Source organism: Pan troglodytes, chromosome 16 (assembly GCF_028858775.2).
Source record: "Pan troglodytes isolate AG18354 chromosome 16, NHGRI_mPanTro3-v2.0_pri, whole genome shotgun sequence".
NCBI lineage: Eukaryota > Metazoa > Chordata > Mammalia > Primates > Hominidae > Pan > Pan troglodytes.
The window spans coordinates 67208764-67231593 of record NC_072414.2 but is presented as its reverse complement, the minus strand read 5'-3'; the positions used below and the strand labels follow the sequence as shown (position 1 = coordinate 67231593).

General features: G+C 47.2%; 1 protein-coding gene and 1 pseudogene across 3 annotated transcripts; one reads left to right on the top strand and one right to left on the bottom strand.

Annotated features, from left to right (window-relative positions):
- Window positions 1-1044: 1044 nt before the first annotated feature.
- LOC467732 (golgin subfamily A member 6B) lies at window positions 1045-12938 on the bottom strand. Of its 3 annotated transcripts, none has more exons than XM_016927214.4 (18): window positions 12791-12938; window positions 10996-11115; window positions 8992-9072; window positions 8100-8138; window positions 7788-7838; window positions 7606-7687; window positions 7404-7510; window positions 6293-6379; window positions 6077-6184; window positions 5797-5884; window positions 4889-5397; window positions 4544-4612; window positions 3141-3216; window positions 2619-2710; window positions 1952-2054; window positions 1765-1868; window positions 1522-1675; window positions 1045-1435 (listed from the first exon to the last, which is right to left on the bottom strand). In XM_016927214.4, the coding sequence occupies exons 1-18, from the start codon at window positions 12872-12874 to the stop codon at window positions 1308-1310; spliced, it is 2082 nt and encodes a 693-aa protein (XP_016782703.3). In that variant the 5' UTR covers window positions 12875-12938; the 3' UTR covers window positions 1045-1307. The 3 variants fall into 3 exon arrangements, with proteins under 3 accessions (XP_016782703.3, XP_016782704.3, XP_016782706.3); XM_016927215.4 differs by having other exon boundaries at window positions 4889-5370; XM_016927217.4 differs by lacking the exon at window positions 4544-4612.
- Window positions 12939-18554: 5616 nt separating this feature from the next.
- On the top strand, window positions 18555-19752 carry LOC100608135 (MKI67 FHA domain-interacting nucleolar phosphoprotein-like; annotated as a pseudogene).
- Window positions 19753-22830: the final 3078 nt, after the last annotated feature.

The window sequence follows — 22830 nt, the reverse complement described above, 5'->3', positions numbered from 1 at the left end:
CCATTCAAAGAAAAGAAGTAAATTCCTATGTCAGAGTAACTAATGTGGTTGAAGAATAGGTATTAGCCAGAGAGGTCTAGATGATAAAATCAATCTTCTAGCCTCAAAGAAGCTCCATGAACATAGAGGAAGGCCAGGTGTCACACAGCTTTCCTTCACTCGAATTCATTCTTGACTAGTGCCCGTATGCCTCTTCCAGGGACATTTAAACTCTTAAAGGATTTCTTCTGATCTTTACTAAATACCTTAAGAAGAATGCCAACCAGTGCCCTTTTGTGTACTGGGACATATACTCATGTGATTAAAACAGGTAACATGAACTCTGACTTTAAAATGTATTGTAGATATAAATGCTCTAAGCTAGAAAAGGTTTTCCACATCCACAGTCAATGATGGGAGCCTTTCATTCCTCAGAAATAATCCCTTTTTAGGTCATCGAGAAAGGGTACAACTGCTGCAGCTCATGATGCAATATCTTCATGAGCCCAGAGCACACACAAATCCTAAGGGAACTACCATAGTACAGAGCTCATTCTTGGCACCAGAACAAATGAAACACACTGTATCCTGCACACACCTGCCAGAGCAGGCCACTTTCCTCTTCTGTGAGATTTAAAAAGCTCCCCAAAATGTTATGACTCCCATCCCCAATACGCAGAAAATAGGGGAAAGGCTGTTTCCAGTTCTCAGCCTTTAAACAACTCTAAATGTCAGTACTCACAGTGGCATATTACAAAGTAATAAACGGTGCGCACTTGAGGGCAAACCACATATTGAGCTAATGAAGAGCTCACTGTGGTTAGGATTCGATCAAACGTAATAGCAGAACATAAGCACATTTTATCTGAATTCTGTAATGAATATACGTGCTGCAATAACATTAAAAAAGCATGGCAGCCTGTTCCAAACCAGCCAGAATAGTTTTGTGCAAATAGTGGGTCTTTGTGTGTTTGAATTCCCACCACCTAAGGGCAAACTCGATATGCGTGCTAATGACCTACAATTATCAAGTAAAAAATAAAAATGCTAAAGGATACCAGAAAGAACATCAGGGAAAGACCAACTCTCCCTTAACTTTTTACAAATAAATTTAAACGGTAAATTAGAAACACAAATAAATGTGAGTGGCTCTAGCATTCAAATGGAGTAAATGAATTGTGTAGGAGATGAACCCCGTAACTTTTTGTTGTTGTTGTTGTTTTAAATTTCTTGACCAGCTCTTAGAAGATGATGATGTTTATCTCCCTGTTCTCGGCTGCCTGGTAAAAGAATGGCACGCAGGGTTTGCTGGGCAAGCCTGGGTGCTCCTAGGTGTCCTGCATTACAGGAGACAGCTGCACGATCTGCTGTGCAGTGGGGTTGTCATGGGGAGAGCCCTCCCTGGCCGCTCCTGGTGCAGGCTCCACGTTGTTGTCCAGGCTCACTTCATAAAAATCTTTGGAGAGAGGGAGGCGGGGGTCTCAGCACAGTGCGAGCCTCCCCTGCTCCTGCCTGCCCACCCCGCCTGAGAGCTCTACTCACCATCCTGCTCACCGGCAGCCCCAAGTTCCTGGGGGGCTGGGGCCCCTGGAGTGGGCTCATCAGCAGGGTTCTGGGCAGCGGTGAGGAATTTGCCATGCCCCTCATGGTTGCCCACAAGGGGCAACACCAGCTCTTGCAGCTCCAGCAGATTCACCTGAAGGGAGGGGTGCTCAGCTCCCACCCTGGAGCCTGCGCCAGCGCCCATGCCCACCCCCACCCCCACAGAGATGTTGCACGCCCTACCTTCATCTCCTCCTCCTTCTGGGCCAGCCTGATGACATCCTCCATCTCCTGGTGCCACGTGTTTGGCACTGCCCCCTGGCTTTCATATACGGTGAAGGACTCTCCTGCAAGAGGACACGGCTCAGACACTAGGGTCCCTCCGATGGCCCTGCAGCTCCCCGTGCCCATGCCCTGGCCTCCTGCTCACTCATGCCATCTGTCACTCCAGAAGGCTGGACGAATCCAAGCTCTCGTCTCTCCACCTGCTCCGTCCCGTCCGCCTTCTCCTTCGGGAGGTCCATAAAGCTGCTCTGGAGCCAAAATAATGGGGTCACATCTCGGGAGTGACCTGTTCTGCCCCGCCCCCACTTTTCTTGGCCCATGCCAGGACTCACTCACTTTCAGCTTCACCATGGCCTCCTTCAGGGCCCGGTAGCTCTCCCCACACACAAACTCATCTCCAGTCCTCCCTGGGGCTGGGGCCTCTGCCTCTGGCTCCTTCCAGGCCAAGGCCACCAGATGAGCCAGGTGCAGGCAGCACAGCCTTCGCACCTTCCGCTGCCCACATAGCCGTGCCTGCTCCTCCTGGGAACTGGCTCCAGCAGAGTTGAAAAATGCCACTTGAAGGCAAGAGGTGAGTATTCTTGTAGGGGCATAGACAGAGCAATTGAGGCAGGAAGTTGGAGCACAGTCCCTTCCCTTGGGGCCTCAGAGAGTGCACCTGTTGGTCACAGGTGACAAGGTGTCTGACCACTGCCTCCCGGAAGAGGTGAGGGGCCACAGAAATCAGAAGGGGGGAAAACCAAGAGCATAAGGGGCTCTGGGAGGGACTACAGAGGAAGGTGGCAAAGCGGGGCAGGGAAGGTCAGGCTCACCGTGGCCTCCGGGCTCTCCAGGTCCTCTGGGATGTTTGGTGTGGACCGAGGCGCCTCCTCCTCCTCACTGTCCAGATGTTCTCCTCCATCTCCTGTGGGGAGGTGGCCAGAGGGGTCCTCAGACAACCCAACAAGGGAGGTACTGTGGGCCCACCTCTGTCCTCACCCTCAATGTGTAACCCTGAGCCGGCCTCTCCCCAGAGGGGAATGAGCTGCTGTTCTTTATTTTTCCTTTTAAGAACAAGATCTTGCTATATTGCCCAGGCACAGTCCCACTACTGGTCAGTGCAGGAGTTCTGACCTGCTCCCTTTCTGATCTGGCCAGTTCACTCATCCTTAGGCAACCTGGTGGCCCCCTGCTCCCAGGAGGTCACCATATTGATGCCGAAGTTAGTGCAGACACCCGGTTGGCATAACGACCAGCTGTTCTAAAGGTCTCTTCCAACCCCTCAATCCTATGCTGCTAACAGTCCCCCCTTCCTCCTGGGGCTCTCTCCTCTTCCTCTGAGTGGTCTCCTGTACCTTCTCCAGGGAGAGCCATGAGGCTCAACTGAGTCTCCAGCTGTTGGTCCTGCTGGCTGGCAGCTTCTAGGTGCTCCTAAGGGGACGGGAAACAGAGTGAGAAGGCACGGAGGTTGCCAGGTCATCCCCCTCAGGGCCCCATCCTCAGCAACTCCCTCCCCTGGGTCTCCTGCAACTTTTGGTGGGCCATCTCAGCCACCGCTTTGCCCCAAGCTTCCTGCTGCTGCAGCTGGTCCACGAGCTGGGTCTGCAGCAGTAACTGCCTGTGCAGCGCCTCCTTCTCAGAGGTCAGCTGCTGATAGGTGGCCATGTACTGCTGCAGGTGACCCAGGTACTAGTCTCACTGCTGCTGCAGACTCTGAGACTCTTGGCTCTTCATCTCCACCTGCAGGAAGACCCTGGGCATGAGGGCACGTGGTGGCTGGCTTCCAGGTTCTGGGCCCATTAATAGGGTAGCTAGGGCACTGTGGGGCTCTGTCACCTGCCCAGGACCCTGGTCCCTTGCTCCAGGCCTAAGAGGCTTCCTCCCTTGCCTAGAACCCCATACCTCCTTCCCCAGCCTCAAATCTCATGTCCTTCTTCCCACCATTTAAGCTGTAGGCCACAGACTGGTGGAAAAGCAGAGGGAGCCAACCACCATCTGCTAAGTGTGCTACATGCCTAATGCTTTCCAGGTATTCTCTCATTCAATCCTCAGCACCTCTGCAAGGAAAATGCTAACTTCCTTTTGAAGTCACAGAAACAGAGACTTAGAGATGAACAGTAGTTGAATGGTGACCGGTGGAACCCAGGCCAGAATCCAGTTTGAATCTAAGGAGGCTTTTTTGTTTTGTTTTGAGACAGTGTCACTCTGTGGCCCAGGCTGGAGTGCAGTGGTGCAATCTCAGCTCACTGCAACCTCCACCACGTGGGCTCAAGCGATTCTCGTGCCTCAGCCTCCTGAGTAGCTGGGATTACAGGCATGCGCCACCATGCCTGGCTAATTTTTTGTTGTTGTTGTAATTTTAGTAGAGGTGAGGTTTCGCCACGTTGGCCAGGCTGGTCTCAAACTCCTGACATCAAGTAATTCTCCTGCCTCAGCCTCCCAAAGTGCTGGGATTACAGGTGCGAGCCACCGTGCCCCAATAAGGAGCCTCTTGTACCACTGTCTCTTCCCCTGTGACTGGGGGCTCCATGCCTCTAGCTGGGATGATGATGTCCCGATCTGGGAGGAGCCCAGGGCTACCCACCTCTAAAAGTCAGAGGGCAGGAAGCAAGAAACAGTCATAGGGCTGCCCTGGAGGGTGCTGGGGTCACCTGCCTCCCAGCTGGAGCTGCCTTTGGCCTGGCACCTCCCCTCCCCAGAGGCTGGTGCCCGCCTCCCAGCCCTTCTTGGATGGGGTGGAGGTTACCATCTCCTTCACCTCGTCTAGCTTCTCCTGCAGCTCCTTTACTTGCTGCTCCAGCTGCAGTGTGCTCTTTTTCTCGTTGTTCTGGACAGAGAGAAGCAATCAGTGGCCATCCACTGCAGCTGGAGACACCAGACCTTGGTGTCTGCCTCCCATATCACCAGGAAGGGTGGAGGCAGGTTAGAAAAATCATCCCTTCACCCCCACAGCCATCAGAGCAGAGCCTGATGAGCTGTAGCTCACAGGTGCCTTTAGAAGTACAATTTCATGTGAGGGCTACACTGGCCCATTTTACAGGTGGGGAAACAAAGGCCTGGAGGGATAGGGATGAGGGCAGGCTCCCCAGGTGGGGCAACCCACCAGATCCTCGAAGCTGCACTGTGGCTCGGCCAGCTGCTTGTCGAGCTTGTGGTTCTGGAAGGGCACGAGCCTCTCCTCCTGCTTTTGTAGCCTCTCCTCCTTCTTCCACAGCCTCTCCTCCTGGTCCCACAGCCTCTTTTCCTGCTTTTGCAGCCTCTCCTCCTCCTTTCGCAGCCTCTCCTCCTGCGTGTGTAGCCTCTGCTCCTGCTTTCGCAGCCTCTCACCCTGCTCCTGTAGCGTCTTCTGCTGCTCCCGAAGCCTCTCGTTTTGTTCACACAGTCTCTCCAGCTCCCGCACCCTCTGCACCTCCTGCTCTCGGATCATCTCCTCCTGCTCCTGGAGTCTCTGCTTTTGTTCCTTGCTCAGGACACTCAAGGCCTGATTGTTTTCCACCTGGGATTGGAGCTTTTCCTCCAGACCTTCCACCTCCTGCCTCAGGTGTTTGGCCTCATCTTGTAGCTGTTCCACCACAGAGGTCACTGCTGGGGGCACCAGGGATAGGGGCTCAGCTGAGAAACAAAGCAGACAATAAGGGCCTCTGGATTCCCCAACCCCTCTACCCACCCCCACCTCAAAAAAAAAAAAAACCTCCTCTTGATGCACAGCTCCTCTCAGGCTTCCCAAACTTGGCCTCACTGCTAATCATTCCTTGCACCCGATGGTAGCCAGTTTCCAAGCCACCTTCACATAGAGAGCACTGTGGGTGGCTGACAACGGGCACTCCTCCCTCTTTGCTGATGGGGACCCTGAGGCTCATGGAGATGACAAAACTTGCCGTCTCCTGGCACAGACCTCTTTCCCTCTGCCTCAAAGCCCTTCCATCCACCCACCTCCCTGGGGCATTCTAAGCCACCCCCACAGACCTCTGATGCCAGTCCTGCTCCCAGGTCACACCAGCCCCATCTTACCCATCTGGTTTTTGAGTTCGGACAAGCTCCTCTTCAGCTCCTGTATCCGATGTATGTCGCACTTCTTCTCTTCCTTCAATGTTCGAGCCTGCCCAAAGCACAGGGGAAAGGGCCCTGGAGAGAGGGGCTGGTGGCTGGACAGGCTACCATCTCACTCCCTGCCCCCATCTCCACAAAGCCCAGACCCATGACCACCTCTGGCTGTACTATTCCCATTTTACAGATGCCCAGAAAGATCCAGTGACCTATCTAAAGTGGGGGCTGAAGGGTCAGACCTCACCTCCACCGACATTTTCCACATCCTCTCCTGCCACCGGGCCCTCTCTCCTTTTATGTGTTTAGTATATTTGTCCTGCTCCAGCTGGACTTGTTTTAGCGACTCTGTCACCTGCAAGAAATGCGCACAGAAGTTAGGAAGGGCTGTCACTGGTCCTCACCTGCTCCTGGCCACCTGGGGTCATCTTCCTTCCACATCCCTCCCTCTGCAAAGCCTCACCTGTGTCACGTGTGCGTTCAGCAGTGCCTGCTCCTTTATGGTCTGCTGTAACCGCCACTGGAGGACCGCTTCTCTGCAGCTCAAGGACTGGATGGTGAAGAGTGAGAAGTTTTGATCTGGGGAGCTCAGGCAGTGCCCCTTAAAAGGGCTAGGGCTAGGCTCAATATACATCTCGGTTAGTAAAGGTCAAGGCATTTCCAAGCCCGTGGCCTGGTTATTAAAAGAACTCAGTAAAGTTGGAAGGGAGAGGGAAAGAGATCGAATTTACAGCTGGCTAACAGAGGCCCAGAGAGATCAGATAATATTGCTATTGTTATTACTGTTATTACTACCACTGTTTGAACCTTTATGGAGTACTTCATCAGATTCCATGCTAGCAATCCCATTTAATCCTCACAACCACCATATGAGACAGTTACTAGGATTACCTCTATTGTGTAGATGAAAAACATCGAGTGTTCGAGGTTAAGTGCTTGCCTAAGATCACTTAGACAGAGCTGGGATTTGAACACCCAGGTCTATCCTATTCTCTAAGCCCATTTTTCTTGCTGGGGGTGGGGACACAGATAGGAAGGGGGAAATTAATCTTTTGTTCACTTTTTGAAAGGATGATACATTCATGTAGTCCAAAACTCAGAAGGTACAGAAGGGAGGTGTCTCCAGGCAACCTGTTACTCTCTCCTGAGTTTTTTATGAATGCTTGCAGACATGTTTTTGTATATTATCATAGTACACACACACACAAACACACACACCCCTTTCCTCTCTCTACAGAATTGGTAACATACTAAAGGTGCTCTTCTGTACCTTCACAGAACAACTATCCAATACCCCACCTAGGACTTGCCCAAGGCCACAGCCAGGAAAGGGCAGGGCAGGCACTTGGCCTCTGAGCTCTGTATCCAGTGCTCACTCCCCATAGTGCCCCCCAACTCACCCACAGCAGCTGACTCAGCCCCAGGCTGCCTCTAACAACCATACACAAAAGTAGTGAGAAATGACCATGCTGCCTTCTGGGCAGGACACTCCATCCTGCAGAAGGGACCTTTAGGCTCACTCCTCCATCTGGGAAGCCAGGCTGCCAGGGGATGGGGCAGCTGGTTGGACTCACCCTGTCCTCTTCCTGCTGCTGTGTAGACACAGCACAGAGAGCCCGCTCCAATTCTTGAATACGCTGTAAGGCGTATTGCAGGCGGCCAGCCAGATCCTTGGACTCTTCTGTAATGAGAGAGGTTGAGATGGGGCCCAAAAGACTCCCCCAAAGACTTGTCAAAGTGCCAGGTTGAAGGATGACGGGATGCCCAGATTCCCACCTTCGAAGTGTCGGGCAGCACGTTTAGTATGGTAAAGGGTGGTCTTCAAGTCTGCCTTTTCCAATGTGAGGATGTTGATTGTCTGGAATTGAACGTTTGGGAGAAAAGCCAAGCAAGTGCTGAAAGGGAAGGAAAGAAACATTCTCCAGAGGACAGGAGAAAGCTCCCCACCCTCCACTCACCTCTAACTGCTCCATTTGTGCTTTGTGTATTTCATTGTTTGCTTTCTTTGCCTATAGGAAGAGGAAGACAGAGCTCTTACCACAGGGAGGCCGAGATGGCACAGCAAGAGGCACGCCCCCAGAATGCCACCAATGTCCCAGGACAGGCCCACCCATGGGACCAGGTTATCAGGGACCCTGTGGGGATGGGGTGGAATCTGAGGGGTGAGCCTTCTTCCCCAGGCTGGGAGTGGGCAAGATGAGACTGGCGCCTCTGCATCTGAGTGCCCCTCAAACCCAGCAGTCATGTTGTAAGCAAAGAAATCACGTTACTTCTTCCAGCTGATGTTCCACTTGTTTCTTCTGCTGTTTCTGTGGGGAGAGTCAAATTCAGGTGACTGAGAGTGGCCCCCTCAACTCTATTCCCCAGACCTGGAAGCGGTAGGCAGGGACCAGGAATGGATTTTAAAGGCAACATTCTCAGACCCAATGGCGACACGAACTGGTCAACCCTCTTCAAGCACCCGAGGACAGAGGATTTGGGTCTTTGTTGGTTTTTGCCCAAAGCCACAGAACTCAAAGTCTGAATCTGGATTCTCTCAAAAGGACAGTAACATAAACCTCTAGAGAGGGAGTCTCAGGAAGGCCCACCCTTCTGCCAGCTTGTGATTTAGAAAGGTGCCTTCATTCAACAAACAGTTACTGAGCACATACGGGCAAGCTACGGTTCTTCACAGCAGATATAGGATGGAAAAGGACAGACAGGAGCCCTTGGCCCTCAGGTTTCCATTCTAGGGGCCTTTAAATCTCAGACTCTCAGAGCTAACAGAGAACTTTGATGCTCTACCTCCTCCGGAAACACGAGCCCAAGGAGGACAGGTGGCTTGTCCATACTCAAAGCAAATTAGGGACTGAGTAAGGGCAGAAATACAGGGCCCCTGACAACCAGTCAGGCTAGCGCTTCCCTGAGAGGTGACAACCCCAGGGCGTGTGTGGCAAGGACTGGAGCAGGGGTGTCTGGAGAAGAGAGAGTCGGCAAAGACAGTGACAGAAGAGCCATGCTGCATGCTCCTTGCTCTGGGGTCCCTCCAGGTGAGGCCTGGGTGCTCCAGCTCCCCATTTGCCCTTGGCACAGGGACCCCCAGCCCCTTTCTTCAGGGCCCCAAGGGGAAACTAAAGCCCAGGATTGGCAGCATGGAATCAGGGGACCCCACTGGACTCTTACCAATGATTCTATGTTTTCATTGAGTTGATTGATTGTCACGGAGCTTGACTCCAGGGCTACTGCTAGTTCTTGGTACTGGCTCTGAGGCACATGCAGAGAGGAGGAGTTGGAAGAGGATTGTGGGGAGAGGTAGAGAGAACAATCATTAGGGCTGGGGTGTGTGTGGGCTGTCTCAGCTGGCAGAGGGTCACCCAGCCCCCACTGTGAGAGGAGGTTGGAGGGCTGGCCTGCAGAGTCACTGCACCTCGGCCCAGGGCCTCTTACTTCCAGATCCTTCAGGGTAACAGATGATGCAGGAGTAATAAAAATGAGAAATTAAAAAAAAAAAACTTACATGGGAAATAGTTATGTATATAGAGAAAGTATAAAAACAGCAAGGAGCCGGGCACAGTGGCTGACACAGGTAATCCCAACAGTTTGGGAGGCTGAGGGGAGTGAATCACTTGAGGTCAGGAGTTCAAGACCAGCCTGGCCAACATGGTGAAACTGCATCTCTACTGAAAATACAAAGATTAGCCAGGCGTGGTAGCAGGTGCCTGTAATCCCAGCTACTCAGGAGGCTAAGCCAAGAGAATCGCTTGAACCCAGGAGGCAGAGGTTGTAGAGAGCCGAGATCATACCACTCCACTCCAGTCTGGGTGACAGAGTGAGACTCTGTCTCAAAAAAAAATAAAAATAAAAATAAAAAAGGCCCAAACCCCACATGCCTGCTCTGTACGTTATTCCCAAATTACTTTTAAACTTTTAGGTCTCACCATTTCCAAGATGATAAAAGATGCGGGGAAGGAAAAAACCCAATCAATCAAGCAGGTGAAGAAGCAGACAGAAACAGGCTGAAGGTTAATGGCAGCAACATAAAACAAGGCAGAGGCCAAGTATTCCCCAAACCAGAGAAGCCTCAGGGCCATGCGTAGCTGGAGACAGCAAGCCAGAGAAGGGTCTTGGCACTGCCTCACCTTCCACTTGTCCAATGGGGGAGTGCTACCCCATTGGAGTAGTTAAGGTTGGACACCAGCACCTGTAGAATGTCCTGAATCTACAGGAGGTGACAAGGGAAAAACAAGGGCAGGAGGTGAAAGACAGAAGTGGCTTAGAGAGAAGCAAGAAAGTCAGGGTAGGAGGAAGATGTGGGTTCAGGAAAAGGAAATGCTGAAGAAAAGCAGAGATTAAAACCATGGCCTGTGCCATTCTTCCAAATGGCCACCTGCTGCCTTGCCAGGGGCAGGAACAAATAGATGGAAAAGTCCCCTGAGTGACGCAGTCACAGAGTGGAGTCAGCTGACCAATGCAGCTCTTCATATGCTCACTGGACCCCTCTCCTCAGGCCCAGGACGTGGGCGATGAATCTGGTAGAGCTCCAGACCTCCACCTCCATTAAAAAAAAACAGACTCCTGAGTAAGAGCTCACTTGAACTAAGGGGACTCCAGCTAAAAAACAAGTTTGAAAGGCACTGATCTTATCCAGTATCATCTTACAGAGGAGGAAACTGAGGCCCAGAGGAAGAAGTGATTTTTCTGTGGTCACCCAACAAGCTGGTGGCAAGTTAGATCTTCTCTTGCTCCTAGTGCCTGGGGCTCTCCTCACCACACCCTGGGCCCCCTTCAGTGACTCCTAAAGGGACAGCCTGATGGCAAGTGGCTGTACTCATTAGCCCAACTTCCCCTTGAGAGTGGGGATCAGGAAAATCAAACAACAATGATCATTTCCTGGGTATCCTGGGTGTTTACAGCAGGCCACGTACTAGGGGTTAACATGAAAACAACAACAATAAGGAATCTCATTTAAACTTCACAAATGGAAGTCAAACAATACTACCCCTATTTCACAGATGTGAAAAGAGAGGCTCAAAGAGCTCAAGCAACTTGCCATAAATCAGATCGCTAGCAGATGAAGAAGCAGGATTCAAACCCAGAATTCTTAACCAGTACCCAGCAATCTCAACAATTACCCTCTACTGCCCCTTGGGCCCCCTGTCCCCAGGAGCCTGGCCAGCCAAGACTCACATCCCCAGGTGAGTGGCAACCACCAGAAGTGGTTGCCTCAGGGCTACTGCCAGTTTTTTTCTTTTTTGTCTTTGCTCCTGCTGGAACACCAGGGCTCTTCCTTTGCTGATATTCTTTTAGCTGTGGGAAAGAAGAGCAGTAATACTCATGAGAACCACCAGCCCCTACAGCCACACCCTCCTTACAGTTTTTGCAAAATACTCTTATACACCATCTGATTTAATGCCACCAACAACTGTACAAGGTGTTGTCACAATCACTTAGTGACTGAGAGAGATTGATATTATGGCTAAAAAAGGAGGGGGCAACAATGGAACTTAAACTCGGTCTTCTGACTCCAAGCTCTGGGGTTTTGCCATGATCAGCAGCTGCCGGGGACCAAAACCAGATGCAGAGGAAGAAAAGTAAACATTACATAGGCAGGAACTACACGCTGTGTGGTTTAGAGTCACACATCCTCACATGTCTGTTAGTGTGAAGAAGTGCACCAGTATCTCTCAAACTTTTATATCAATGTGTCCTCATGGCAGAAGGCAGCTTTTTTGTTAAATCTGGGAATTTATCAGAAAGAGGACAACCCAAGTCTCATTTCAGAGAGAAGTCTGGTATACTCTTAGAAACCTATGTGAGGGTCATCCCTAAGTACATTAATGCTTTTTCTCTCTCAAGAGAATCAAGGGAAACTGATGCTTCAGAAAGATCTCCCACATTTATCCTGTGGCACTCAATGTACCCCAAGTTGAGATGATATGAGGAAGATTCAAGCTGTCAAGTTCAGTTTCCCAAGATCTATTCCACAGAAGATGAGCAAATCTCACTTCAGAGACCACTGATTGAAGGGCAGTCTGGTCCCAGAACCGTGGAGAATTAGAATATGAGGTGGAGAACTCAGAAAAAAATGTTAAAGTCTCTCTGGAGAGTAGAAGCCTGGGAGAAAACCAAACCAAACCCATTCTCCCATTACCACCCAGAGATACTGTCAACGTTTTGAGCTCACAGGGGAAGTGTAGGCTTTTCACACTGTCGATGTCTATGTGAAGGGAGTAAGGCAGCCTGAAACCTCTTGCTCCTAGGTCCCATAGTCCCCATTTCCCTTCTAGCTGGAAATTTGTGCTGTGACCAGAGGAACCAGAAATGGGGTGAGAATGCTTAGGGGACTGGGTTGTAAGATCAAAGGCCAGTCTTGCAGCAGTAATGACAGTTCCTAGGGGGACTGTGACATCACTACATTCCACTCCTCCTGGGGGTGGGGGGAACCTCATCAGTGCAATGGCTGAGTTGCCGATCCACGATGGGGGAGGGGGGATGTGGGGCTGGGACCCAGGTCCTTGGAGATGCCAGTCCAGAGAGCCCAGGGAGGTCGGGCTTGGGTCAGCAGGAGGGGAGAGCAGAGTCTGCTCAGGGAACCCCAGGCGTCACCAGCCCAAAGTCACCCCGGGATGACTGGCGATGCTGGGGGGTTGGGGCTGGGGGACCCAGGTCCTTGGAGAGGGGAGCCCAAAGAACCCAGGGAGGTTGGGCTTGGGGCAGCAGGACCTGAGGGCTGAATATGGAGCAGGGAGCCCCAGCAGTCATCCGCCCAAAGTCACCGCAGGGTGATTGGCGAGGGCAGAGGCCGGGCTGCTTGCTGAAGGGGTGGGGCTGACTGACAAGACTTTGGTGGGGGGAGCCCAGAGGCGCCGGGGTAGGGGGGCCCAGCCCGGTGTGCCTCAAGAGTGGTATGGACTCTGAGAGTGGTCTTGTCATCAGGGGGGATCTCTGGCTAGGTTGGGGGGCTTTTTTCTTGGCTTTTTACCTTTTTCTTGACTGCTGCCAATTTGTTCCATCGAGTTTCTTCTGGCATCATGGGGTCGGGAGGGAGGGAGGATTGGGGCCACATCAGCGAACACCTCCAGTCACCTACAAGGCTGCTGTGTGACTGAGCCAGAGGAGGCGTAACCAGGGCCACACTAGAATGCAGAATAGGGGTGTGGCCTTAATGCTTCGATCCCATTGGTCAATGAGAAAGATGAAAAGGAAAGGAGGCGTGGCCAGGCAGCAGTGTGTCCAGAGGAACCTGTGACATCACAAGGAAAGCTGCCCATGCGACTGCTGTCCCCGCCCACTCGGGGAGAGGGGCGGGGCCTGCCTACTCCGGGAGAGGGGAGGACCGGCTTTTGCTTTAAAATGTTAAAAATAAACTTTAAAAAATATATGTGTTTATACTTTATATATATGTGTGTCAGTGTGTGTGTGTCTACATGTTCCTCCAGAGCTGTCTTCATTATCCAGCTTCTATGCATGGTCTATGATTTTGGCCTACATTTTTCATCTTCAGATGGAGTATAAGAATGACCAGTATTACCCCAGTGAAGACACAAATCCTATAAAAATGGAAAATCCATAGCATGTTTGATGATTAATGAATGAAGTGGACTATATTATCCAACATTCCAATAAGGTAAAATAATCACAATGATTTCTCGGTTTTGGAAAAAACATTTCTCTTATTCTCCTACATTATTAAGATTTTTTAAAAAACAAGAAACATGTCTAATATCTTTAAAAACACAAAGCTTTTGGGCCGGGTGTGGTGGCTCACACCTGTAATCCCAGCACTTTGGGAGGCCTAGGTGGGTGGATCACCTTAGGTCAGGAGTTCAAGACCAGCCTGGCCAACATGGTGAAACCCCGTCTCTACTCGAAATACAAAAACTAGCCAGGTGTGGTGGTGGGTACCTGTAATCCCAGTTACTCGGGAGGCTGAGGCAGGAGAATCACTTGAACCCGGGAGGCAGAAGTTGCAGTGAGCCAAGGTCACGCCACTGCACTCCAGCCTGGGTGACAGACTGAGACTCCATCTCAAAAAATAAAATAAAATAGTCAAAAATAAATAAAAACACAAAGCTTTCCATTTAATAAGCACTCAAAGCTCTTTACTGGTTTAAAGCAAATACAAGGCCTATTTTTCTAGAATCACCTGGCCTCTCTAAGCCTTGCAAATGAAACTGAATTTCTCACTTGATACTTGGCTATGACTTGCAATCATGATAACCAAGAATTGTGTTATGTCACTGTGTATTGATTGTTACCTGAATTCCACACGAGGCTGGGATCAAGGGTTGAATCTTTCATGATTTGCTCCATAACCTGTGAGCTTCTTTTCCTACACCAAACTAAGCTTTGTTCTAGAGTTCTACAATTTACAGTTAGTAGACAAGAGTGGTTCTCAAAAATGTAGCCTCTGGACTAGCAGCACCAGCAGAACCTGAGAACTTTTTATAAGTGCAAATTCTCAGGCCCCACCCTGGACATGGTGAATCAGAAACTCTGGAGTAGGGCTTAGCAATCTGTGCTGCAGTCATCCCTCCAGGTGTTCAAGAACCTCTGGCATACGGCAGGTAGAAAAATGTGTTTCCTTCTGTAGGTCCAAAGCCAGGGATACCATATGTTCTGTCTTGATATGAAACAATGACATGCAATTAAAAGACATAAATCTCCTTCCTATTCCCACCCTCCAGCCAATGTGTTTTATTTTTATGAGTTAAATAAGAAAACAAATGGCAATCAGAGATTCAGCCAAAAAAGTATGTTTACAAGTGTCAGTTCTCATCCAGCCTGATCTCACACAATACCATTTACACCCTCTTACCTCTCAAGTTTTTTAAAAAGTGTCTTCACAATGTAAGTCTCAGGCACACTAGCAGTTCTATAATAAAACACCAAGTAGATCAGAATGTCCAAACTTACTAGAGAAGAAAAGTGGAATCACTGGCTGTATTTTCAAATTGCATTCAACAGGAAATGTAAGTTTTGAATTCTTTTCACCTTCACACTTCCAAGTTAATAGCATTAAATCAGAATACTCCATTCTTCCAAAGACTCTAGCCAGGCAAAGTTTTACTGTATTACTTCTTGCTTTCGATAGATATAAAGCAGAGTCCTGGTAGGCACATTTTGTATGCCTGCAAAGATGCAGAAGTAAACAGTTCCATCTATTCAATATTAAAACAAAAGTCCTGCAAACCTCGGATGGTGAGTGTAATACTTCAGCACTAGCACCAAAGCCTCAAATATAAAAAGATACCAATATCACCACTAGCAAATAAAATGAGCTCTCGGCCGGGAGCAGTAGTTCACGCCTGTAATCCCAACACTTTGGCAAGCCAAGGTGGGAGGATCACTTTAAGTCAGGAGTTCAAGACCAGCCTGGGCAGCATAGTGAATTCGCATCTCTACAAAAAATTTCAAAAATTAGCTGGGCGTGGTGGCACACACCTGTAGTCCTAGCTACTTGGGAGGCTGAGGTATGAAAATTGCTTCAGCTCAGGAGTACGAGGCTGTGGTAGCTATGATCATGCCACTGCACTCCAGCCTGGGTGACACAGCAAGATCTAGATAATTACAGTCTGTCCTGCTCCTGTTTATGTTAAAATGCTTTCAATCAGCAGGATAAAAATTAAGTGAAATGTGACTTGGGAGCTTGGCCAGAAAATAGGCAATGGAGAAACAGGCACTTCCCACAAGAATAAAAATGGCCAATAAGCACATAAAAAAGATTCAAGGCCGGGGCCGTGGCTCACGCCTGTAATCCCAGCACTTTAGAAGGCCGAGGTGGGTGGATCACCTGAGGTCAGGAGTTTGAGACGGGCCTGACCAACATGGTGAAATCCCATCTCTACTAAAAAATACAAAAATTAGCCAGGCATGCTGGTGGGCACCTGTAATCCCAGCTACTCGGGAAGCTGAGGCAGGAGAATCGCTTGAACCCAGGAGGCAGAGGTTGCAGTTATCCGAGATTGCACTGTTGCACACCAGCCTGGGCCATAGAGCAAGACTCCATCTCAAAAAAAAAAAAAAAAAAAAAAGTTTCAAAAGCACTAGAAACCAAAGAAACACAATGAAAACAATGAGATTTTCTCCTTAAATATCAGCAAAGAGGACAAATGGAAGGGGGACACTGGAGCTCTGCCCCTGTTGGGAGTATAAACTGAACCAATTTTTCTGCAGGATAATTTGAAAATTTCTATTAAAAATCTTAAAACTATTTTATGTAATTTTCCTCCAGAAATTCTACTTCTATGACTTCAGCCCCAAAATGCTTGCTTGCGTCCATTAAAATATATATATAAGAAAATTTACTTCTGGGGTGGCAATGATTAACTTAATATACATCGAGCTTTTAAAAAGATGATGCCAAGGATATATTTACTGCCATAGAAATATGCCCAAAACATAGTGACAAAAGACTATATATTACGATTCTACTTTTTAAAATGTTCATATGAATAAAAAAAATAAAAAGCAACAAACCAGAATGCTTTCAGTGGCAAAATTAAAGACTTTTCTTCATATTTTGTCTTCCAAATTATTACAAAAAGAAAGCAATTTTCTTTATAATCAGGGAGAAGTAGTATTTTCATTTATTTACATATAAATTTCTTTTCTTTTCCTTATTTTTTCTCATGTATGTATCACATGTACCCTAGAGAGCTTGAATCCCTACCTCTTGAGGTAAATCAGACCATTTCCGTCTCTATCAACTTGCCTTTTTTGGACATTTCAAATCAATGGAATTATACAATATGTGGTCTCATGTCTGGCTTTTTTACTTAGCTAATGTTTTTGAGGTTGGTCCATGACATATAACAGGTTTTGGTCGTTTGTTCCTTTCATTACTGAGTAGAAGTCCATTGATGGATATATACCACATTTTGTCAGCAGAGAACATTTAAACTTTGCTTTCAACTTCCCGTGGTCTAAATGAAACCCCTGGAACACAGGACTTACAGCGAAAGCTGCTGTGCATGTCAAAAGAACTACTTATCAGAACCAGCTTTGTCATCAGGAGCCTGAACTGCTGCAGAAAGTTTTATCATTTTGCAACTTCCTTTTTACAAGCAGCTTTTGTGCTACTACACATCAGGACTTTTGAAGCATCTGATACATCCATCTAATAAGTATGAGCATGTGTCTGAGTGGACAAGTAAAACCATCTATGCTACACTGCATATTTTTTCCTCCCCCAGACTGGACCAGGGAATCTCTCAACTTTCTAGAGTATCCTGTCTCCATTGACAAAGCTGAACAGTATTAAAGATCCTGCTGCCTTTGTTAGGCAGATTTGGAAGGGAGGCCCAACAGCAAGGGTGGAGAGGAAAAAGAGAGGGGAGCTTGTGGAACAGGAAGCCCCCTGGGGTCCGCGCATGGCTCCCAACTGTTGAGGATGTTGTGGATGGGGAAGTGCTGATGGTGTCCCGAGGCAAGCCTAGCACCTGCACTGGGCCCAGAAGGTCTTGACTTTGGCCCCTTACCCACATTCCAGAAGTGTTTACAAGCTGGTTTTGCTTTTCTTCTTTTCCTAAATAATCATTACTTGGTAGTTAGTTATTAACCTTTCTTTGGGAGAGGGATGGGGCTTTAAAACTGAAGAACATAATTTTCATTCAAATATCAAAAATGGAAAAAAGTTACTTTGTAAACAATTTTCTACACAAACCAAATGGCAGCTGTTGAGAATCTCAATAAAGTGTTAAATGCATTTGCTGCTGTTAGAAGAAATACAGAAAAAATTTTTTAAATAAAGAAAAAAATGCATTTGCTGGCAGTGGTACCATTTGCCCAAGGTTGGGTCGCGGTGCCATCATACTGTGGTGGGGGGTATATGTGGTGTATATGTGTGAAACTTTTCATCTCAGGATGGATCATAATGTGAGCTGCAGTTTTCCTTCCAAATAGGGCTACAAAGTAGTAAAACATGGGCTTGGAAGTGACAGACCTGAGAATCAGCCAAGCTTAAAGAAAAACCCAATAAAATTAACTTTTAATAATCCTGAGGTTGGTTTTTGAAATAATAGATACAATGATTTACTCTAAGCATCAGTTTATGATTTTGAATCAGTAATACATACTGTCTCGACCCTTTTTTTTTTTTTTAATGGAAACAGAGGTTTCACTCAGAAAACCCCAAAACAGTGTCTTTTTTTTTTTTTTTTAAAGACAGGGTGTCACTCTGTCGCCCAGGCTGCAGTGGAGTGGTGGATCTCAACTCATGCAGCCTTGACCTCCCACCTCAGCCTCCCGAGTAGCTGGGACCACAGGCACCACCGTGCCTGGCTAATTACTGTATTTTTTGTACAGATGGGGTTTTGCCATGTTGCCCAGGGTGGTCTCAAACTTCTGGGCTCCAGCCCTTCACCCACTTCAGCCTCCCAAGGTGCTGTGTCTACAGGTGTGAGCCACTGTGCCCAACCTGCAGTGACTTTTTGAAATGTAAGTTCAAGCATCTCTTCTTAACTCCTTTAATTGGAGGTATCTCTTCTCTCATTCTCCTCATCTTTGGTGTTCCCCCCGAGTTCACTGCTGTCTGGATGTACAACACATGTTTCAAAGTCAAGCCTGGGTGTGGTGGCTCATGCCTATAATCCTAGCACTTTGGGAGACCAGGGCTGGCAGATCACTTGAGTCCAGGAGTTCTAGACCAGTGTGGGCAACACGGCGAAACCCTGCTTATATTAAAAATACAAAAAATTGGGCATTTCCGGGAGTGCTGCATGGAGTTGGTGTCAGCCGCTTTTGGCATGGCGGCCTTTTCCAGCCTGGCTGGGCCTATCCTGTCACTGAACCCACAGGTAGATGCTGAGTTTCAGAAGGAGGTGGCACAGGTTTGCAAGCGCATAACCCAACGAAAAAAACAATAACAACTGGCCGGTCACGGTGGCTCATGCCTGTAATCCCAACACTTTGGGAGGCTGAGGCAAGCAGATCACCTGAGGTTGAGAGTTCGAGACCAGCCTGACCAACATGGAGAAACCCCGTCTCTCCTAAAAATACAAAAATTAGCCGGGTGTGGTGGCACATGCCTGTAATCTCAGCTACTCAGGAGGCTGAGGCAGGAGAATCGCTTGAACCCAGGAGGCAGAGGTCGAGGTGAGTTGAGATCTTGCCATTGCACTCCAGCCTGGGCAACAAGAGTGAAACTCTGTCTCAAAAAAAAAAAAAAAAAAAAAAAAAAAGAACAACTTTCTCCTGGAGTAGCCTATGTGCGCCACCTACCTAACCTACTGAATGAAACCCAGATCCTTTCCTATTTCTCCCAGTGTGGCACTGTTACAAGGTTCAGACTATCCAGAAAGAAAAGGACTGGAAATAGCAAAGGCTGTGCATTTGTGGAATTTGAGTCTGAGGATGTTGCTAAGATAGTTGCTGAAACAATGAACAACTACCTGTTTGGTGAAAGACTCTTGGAGAGTCATTTTATGCCACCTGAAAAAGTACAGAAAGAACTCTTTCAAGACTGGAATATTCCATTTAAGCAGCAATCATATCCATCAGTGAAATGTATAATCAGAATCTGCACTTCCACAAGAGCTACGGATGGAGGAGTGATTTAAAAAGAAAGAAGGATTACTCGGGAAGAAATTAGCTTAAAAAGGAATTGATTATGATTTTCCTTCTTTGATTTTACAGAAAATGGAAAGTATTTCAAAAACAAATCGTCAGATGTCTACAAAAGGCCAGGTTTTATGTAAGAAGAAGAAAAAGGTTTTAGGTACTCCTGACACTCCTGAGAAGACTGTGGATACCTAGGGCCCCACACCGGTTTGTACATCAACATTTTTAAAGAGATGAAAATCTGAAGTGGCTGAAATGAATGATGATGATGAAGATAATGAAATAGTTTTCAAACAGCCCGTATCCTGTGTAAAAGAAGAAATACAAGAGACTCAAACACCTACATATTCACAGAAAAGAAGACGAAGAAAAAGCAATCAGTGATTTTCAATGTATTATATATAAGATTTCTTCTGAACAATATTTTTATGAGAAAAATACAAAAAATTAGCTGGGCATGGTGGTTCATGCCTGTAGTCCCATCTACTCAGGAGGCTGAAGTGGATCACCTGAGCCCAGGAAGTTGAGGCTACAGTGAGCCGTGATCACGCCACTGCACTCCAGCCAAGTCAAGTCATTACATTTATCTTAACCTATTCTAGGCTGGCTTAAGTGGGATTTGTATTAAGAATACAATAGGTAACCTCACAGACATCTAAGTACAGAACTCAAAATACGACAACACCATGGAAGGACTGGGCTGGGAGGTGATTTTTCTCTCCTGCATGCCTTCACTCTGGACTTCTGCTCCATGCTTGTGCTTTGCTCTGGAGATGAACATTTGGCATGTGCTCCAGGCTCCTCCAGCCTCTGAGGCTTTGGCTTGCCCTGGCAGTATCCCTGGTCCCAGTGTTACTGGACCTTTCCATACAGATGCTTCTCTGCAAAAAATCTATCGAACACTCTGTGTGTCATTTCCACTGAGCAGGATAGAGAATCTGATCTGCCTGGCAGTGGGGGTGGGAGTTCCCTAGTTGTCCCTGGATTTGTAGTGCTGCCCTTTCCAGAGACTCGAGGAGGGGCCGGATATCCAAAAAGAGAGTGTGGGTGGGAATCAGTAATACAGTCTACTTCAACAAGAAACTATAAAGTAGAGGCGGCGGCTCATACCTGCAATCCCAGCACTTTAGGAGGCTGAGGCAGGCAGATCACTTGAGCTCAGGAGTTTGAGATGAGACTGGGCAACATGGTAAAACCCCATCTCTACTAATAATACAAAAAATTAGCTGGGCATGGTGGCACATGCCTGTAGTCCCAGGTACTTAGGAGGCTGAAGTGGGCATATTGCTTGAGCCCAGGAAGTAGAGGCTGCAGTGAGCCGAGATCATGATGTCACTGCACTCCAGCCTGGGCAGCAGAGTGGGACCCTGTCGCAAAAAAAAAAAAAAAAAAAAAAAAAAAAAAGGATAAAGTGGCAGCATCTCTATGCATGACTGAAGTTATGCTTTCCATCTATTTTTTTCCACCTTTCCTTTTTTCTCTCTCAAACACTATATCTTAAGATTGTCCTCATGTTATCAAGTACTCATAAGCATTATTTGAATGGTTGTATCATAATCCATTATCTGGACTCATTGTCATTTATCCATCTGCAGTTGCTGGAGATACTGCCCTTTCTGCCACACTCAGTCACGTTCTGACCTTTCACTGTGTCCAGTTATCTACTAATACCCATACTGGTCATTTAGGACTTAAGAATAAATAGTTATCATGGTTCCTAACACTTAAAAAGAATGTATCTTCCTAAAAATAGGAAGGCTTTGTGGTTATGATAATTTTAAAGCAAAATAGACAAATTGATGTTGAAATTAATGTTTTGTTTTATTCTTGTATCTATTTTTCACTTCTCCGTCATTTTGATGGATAAAGTTTCAATTGGAAGGATTTTTATTTCAAAATAGAAATAGCATATGACATGAGAATGGGAACTCTGAAAGGTTTAACTTTCTAATTTACTAAGATTGTCACAAAAGCTACTGATAGTCAATCATGATTGGCCTGTATTGAAAGTGAGTTAACATTATGTACAACTTAAGCACTATACTTTTTATCAGATATAGAAAAATAGGTGGTGGGTTTGGAAAAGTATTGGGCTAGGAGTCAGGGAGCTTGAGTGTTAGTCCCAATCCTGCTTCTTCGGCTGAGCACCCCGAGGCAATAATTCAGCAGCTATTTCTTAAATACCTAATGAATTTCACGCTTTGTAGTTGGGCTGGGAATATAGACATAGATACTGCATTCATGATTCTCCAAGCCTCCCTTCCTCACCCCAGTTCACAGTGAGCTTTCTTATGCATTGTGTAAATTTGTCTCCTAACCGGCCCCAAGTCTGTCTCTAACCTGCTTCCCAGGGCTGTTGTGAGGATCAAATGAGAGAGAATATGTGTGAAAGCAAATTCTAAATGATTTGAAAATGTAATAAAAGTATGACCCATGGAAAATTATTTAAAGATCCTTAGAATTTTAGATAAACAGTACATTAACCTGAGTTCTCTATGGTTTTTATTTTAAATAGGTATGCAAGTTTTACAATGGACCACTGATATGGTTGAAAATCTTGGCTCGATTTTTCTCCAAGAAAATGACACAGTGTGATTAATTTTCTAAAATTGCCAGCCAAAAAAAACCAAAACCTTTTTTGAGTTGATTGACTGGATCAGTCAAAGGAACGTTGACTGTATAATGGAGATATGTTTTCTGTGTTCACTAAAAGCTTGCCTTTGTTTGATTCCGGCTGCAGCATATTGTGAGTGATGAGATCTGTGTGCAGGTGACTGACCTTTACCTGGCAGAAAATAATAATGGGGCCACCAGAGGCCAGCTGAACACACAGAACTCAAGGAGCCTCCTGGAGTCAACGTATCAGCAGAAAGCTGAGCAGCTAATGTCAGATGAGAATTGCTTTGAGGTGAGAGTTGCTCAGGTAGTCAAAGACCTTGCTGGTGACAATGTCAGTTGTTAGGATTCTCTGAACCAGAAGTTAAAGCCGGGGTACTTTGACCTGTGATTCTACTCCTGGACCTTTTAATGAGTTCACCGGAGAAATACAAAGTGGAAGTAACTATCTTCCTGGACAATCTACTTTCTTTCTTGCCTTTAAAAAAAAAAAAAACTAGTTATATATGAGTTTTACAATTTTGTATTCTTTTTCTCTGAACATTTTTCATAGTATGCTTTGTAAATATTATTGTTAGAAAAATGTTGGTACATGAAATCCATGGTCATGATCATTATAGAAAAGAAGACAGACCCAGCACACATGGCTCACACTTGTAATCCCAGCACACTGGGAGGCTGATGTGGGTGGATCACGTGAGACCAGCTTGGGCAACATGGCAAAACCCCATCTCTGCAAGAAATACAAGAATACAGAAATTAGCCCTGCATGGTAGCGTGCACCTGTAGTCCCAGCTACTCAGGAGACTGAGGTGGGAGGATCGCTTAAGCCTGGGAGGTCGAGAC

Excerpts from the sequence above, each read along its gene's own strand:
- LOC467732 (XM_016927214.4), bottom strand. The coding sequence starts at position 12,874 with ATGTGGCCCCAATCCTCCCTCCCTCCCGACCCCATGATGCCAGAAGAA. Across the intron at positions 7,839-8,099 it reads TGGAACATCAGCTGGAAGAA|GCAAAGAAAGCAAACAATGA; the intron begins GTAACGTGATTT and ends CTCTTCCTATAG. Across the intron at positions 4,613-4,888 it reads AGTGCAGCTTCGAGGATCTG|AACAACGAGAAAAAGAGCAC; the intron begins GTGGGTTGCCCC and ends CTCTCTGTCCAG.